This window comes from Wasmannia auropunctata, unplaced genomic scaffold, assembly GCF_000956235.1.
Source record: "Wasmannia auropunctata unplaced genomic scaffold, wasmannia.A_1.0 LD334306.1, whole genome shotgun sequence".
Classification (NCBI taxonomy): Eukaryota; Metazoa; Arthropoda; class Insecta; order Hymenoptera; family Formicidae; genus Wasmannia; species Wasmannia auropunctata.
The window spans coordinates 3,047-7,029 of record NW_012028584.1 but is presented as its reverse complement, the minus strand read 5'-3'; the positions used below and the strand labels follow the sequence as shown (position 1 = coordinate 7,029).

General features: G+C 28.4%; 2 protein-coding genes across 2 annotated transcripts in view; one reads left to right on the top strand and one right to left on the bottom strand.

The window, feature by feature from the left end:
• Positions 1-3,676, bottom strand: part of LOC105458805 (protein krasavietz) — a 9,712-nt gene extending 6,036 nt beyond the window's left edge. The window contains exon 1 of the mRNA XM_011704359.1: positions 3,343-3,676. The gene's annotated coding sequence lies outside the window, so the exon portion shown is untranslated. The remainder of the gene's footprint in view (positions 1-3,342) is intronic.
• LOC105458806 lies at positions 334-3,110 on the top strand (the record flags this gene model as incomplete). Its single annotated transcript, XM_011704360.1, has 5 exons — positions 334-664; positions 2,133-2,324; positions 2,398-2,550; positions 2,683-2,814; positions 2,933-3,110. Coding segments are annotated over exons 1-5 (720 nt in total), but the record flags the coding sequence as incomplete, so codon positions are not given.
• Positions 3,677-3,983: the final 307 nt, after the last annotated feature.

The window sequence follows — 3,983 nt, the reverse complement described above, 5'->3', positions numbered from 1 at the left end:
GAGTAGTAAATCGTAAGCCGTAAAAAATTCACCAATCACAGTCGAATATGAGAAGAATAATTGACTGCGATTGGTAAACTTCTTACGGCTTACGACTTACTGCTCCCATTGTAGATGGACCTTTAAGCGCCAAAAGGAACGCAGCTTTGGACTCACTTGCGGCCTACAAAGAACAAAGGCATTCCACCTCCATGTACTATATACTCAAAGGCTGCGTGCTGCGTATGAAAAGGCACCTTTAAAATGTGTTAAGCAATTGGAAAGCACCCTTTAGTTACGAGCAGAGAGGATCCTTCAGGATCCTCTCTAGTTACGAGCACACCATGTCTGCATCATGGTTATGTATATATGTCTGTATCGCTCCCACACAAGGAAGCCATTAGTAAGAAGAAGAAGAATCATTTAACTGTCAAGAGTGTCAAGCTGTCAACGCATGACACATGTTAATATATTCTTTTATAAAGAAAAGGAAACAATGATGTGTATGTACACATCTTTATCTTCAAAAGTAACGACGAAGTGAGCACTGAGCAGTCTGATTAATATATAAAAGTCTATAAAAAAAGCAGTCTGCATATTTTACACCTACGGTTGAGAAAATGGTTGGATATTGTCATGTTTGCAAAATAGGAGCAGAGGCGGAAAATGATGTATCCTTCCATCAGTAAGTAGTGTATCCTTACAAATGTGGAGCATCGCTGTTGACAGAAAACTGACAAAATTAGCCGCGTTTTCAGTAGACTAAAAATTCAATTGATTATTCACTTGTAATGTGGTTATATTAAATGAAATAATAGTTTTTTTTTTCTTATTTGTATGTAATACTTTCGACTTAAGTTTTTAAATTTTTTAGTTAATCATAAAATCACGTTTGAAGTACACAAAAGCAAAAAGAAAAAATTACCAAAATAATTAAATCAGTTGAAAACAGATTGCAAAGTGTCTGTTATAAATTTTGTTGATAAAACATCAGTATATGTATAACAGAATCTGTTAACAGAATATGAAGGCAGATTGATCAGATTTGATTTTTGCAATGACAATCTATTGTCAAACTATTATATTAACTATAAAAGCTGTGTTAGTAGGATTTGCTAGAAGAAACACCAGTTTAATGTCAACGCAATCAATACTCGTACTGTTTAAATTTTTAAATGGCTAATATATTATTAATTCTCTGTTTATTGAATATTGTTTAAGTCGCATGTGTGTATATATATGCTCATATTGATCCTAAATTATATTTATATCTTTTTATATACAGGATGGGCCATTTTAATCGATCCACCCAAATATCTGCTAAAATACGCAAGCTACAAAAAAATGTTTCAGACAAAAGTTTTCGGACTTCGAGGGGGACATAAGATGATAACATTGGTTTGACCCTGAGTGGCGCCGTCAAGGTCAGGACAAGGTCACTTTGAATTTTTTAAATGGAACCTCCAATTTTTCATTACATATTCTTATAGCACGCCTCGAGAACTTTCCAAAACACATAAATAAAATATTTTTTTATGAAATAAATCTTGAGTTATGAAGCTTGAAAGTTGGAGTACTGTCGGCATTAGCCGACATCATCTAAGGTGTCCAAACACTGGCTAAAACCTTTTGAATGTTGTTCAGGATCATGACATTGATAAAGACCTTGGCCATTTTTAGCTAATGTTTGGACACCTTGGATGATGCTAATGCCGACAGTTCTCCAACTTTCAGACTTTATAACTCAAGATTTATTTCATAAAAAATATTTTATTTTTGTGTTTTGGAAAGTTCTCGAGGCGTGCTATAAGAACATGTAATGAAAAATTGGGGGTTCCATTTAAAAAATTCAAAGTGACCTTGTCCTGACCTTGACGACGCCACTCAGGGTCAAACCAATGTTATCATCTTATGTCCCCCTCGAAGTTCGAAAACTTTTGTCTGAAACATTTTTTTGTAGCTTGCGTATTTTAGCAGATATTTGGGTGGATCGATTAAATGGCCCACCCTGTATGATAAGATACAGATATACAAAAGAAATGTGTTTAACAGAAAAATTTTGAAATCTTAAAATTAATTTTGAAAAATGTTTTGTAAAAATTTATATAATAAAATTTGCAACAGCATTATAAACTAATTTATGTATTTTTAAGGCTGCCGAAAGATAAAGAAACTAAAGCAAGTTGGTTTGCATTTATTGGCCATAAAATAGGTACAAATAGCGGAATTTGTAGCAAACATTTTAAACAATCTGATTTTGTTTATAAAGTGTATAGAGATGGTGTTAGAAGATTTCTTAAACGAGGAACATGTCCTTCTATACGGCATCCACAAAATACTACTAGGTATAACTTTTAAATGTATGTATGACATTTGAAAAAATAGTATATTATATGTATTCATATTTGTATAATTTAGAATAAACATTGACCTTCCCGAAAACATTTGTATATCATCGAGAATTGAAAATGATATTAATCTAGAAGCAAATATAACAATAAAAGAAGAATCTATAACTATAGACGAAACTCTATTAAACACAGAGAATTTAATGGATATTCAATTGAAAAGGTTGGTTCACAATAACCACTTGATACTTTTCATAAATTTTTATAAGAAAATGTAATGATTTATATGATATTCATATAATAGAATAAAGACACAATGAATGGTTTAATGAGACACTTTCTGTTTGATTTTTAGCGAATTTGACGATCCCTTAGCTATTACGGAACATGATTTGGAAATTAATAAAATGTTAAATAATGAAATACAAGAATCTATAAGTACAGATGAAACAATACATACAAAATCAATAAATAATCAATTAAAAAGGTTGGTACATACATAATAGTAACTTAATTTTTTACATAAATAAATACAATTTTTAAGAATATTGATAATAATGAAAAAATAGAATAGTTTGATAAGCTCTTGCTATTTTATTTTTTAGAAAGAAAGAAGATTCCTTTGTCACTAAAAAGCGCTACTACAATCCAAGATACGTTGGAGATTTATGTCGAGAAGATTTTACTTCATATCAATCTTGGCGTTTATTTCAAAATTATCTCGTAAATACAAAAGCAAAATTAAAATGTTTGAACTTCAAAGTTGCTTATTTACATAAAAAAATCAATAATCTGGAAAAAAAGGAAAAACATCGTAAAGAAATTTGAATTTACATGTTTAACAAACATGATACATAAAATATTCTAAAATAGTATTAAAAAATATTACATTAAAAAACTAATGTCTTTTAAAAAATTTTGATTTATATGATATAAAATGAGATAAAATAAGATACTTGCAAAAAAAATTGTAAAATATTGTATATATGTATAAAAGTATATACTCTGTACTAACATTCAAAATTCTTTAACGAAAACACTCGAACGTTGGCATTTCTGATGTCATTTCAGTGCTAGCTCGACGAATTTTATTTTTCGTATCCTCAGCTGTTGTGGATTGCAGTTGACATCACTCGATCTTTTATAAAGTTCCAGAAGGTCATTTCGACCATTTTACATATAATTTAATTTTTATTTTTTGCTTATACAGGACGTCTAGTAAATCGCCTCCATAATATTTTGGGAAGTGATTTGGAACCCAAAAAGAAGAAAAAAAGATTATATAAATATCTGGAAATAAGTCATTTCCAAGTTATAATCACTTTTATGTTAAAAAAATTATTATTTATTTTTCATAATCATAATTATAATATTTACAACATAATTTATAATAGTTTATAATTTACAATTTATATTATATAATATTATACATAATATTGATCTGATCTTTTGATTGCAACCAGTCTAATTAAAAAATAAATAAATAAAAAATTAAAAAATAAAATAAAATAAATAAGGGTGTTAAAATCTATTATATCATTAGAATTGATTTATGTACAAATTAAATCAATTAATATTTATTAATTTAATAATTGAATTATACAATAAATGTTAAATTATTAAATGTATCAATTAATATAAATTATATCTTTTAAA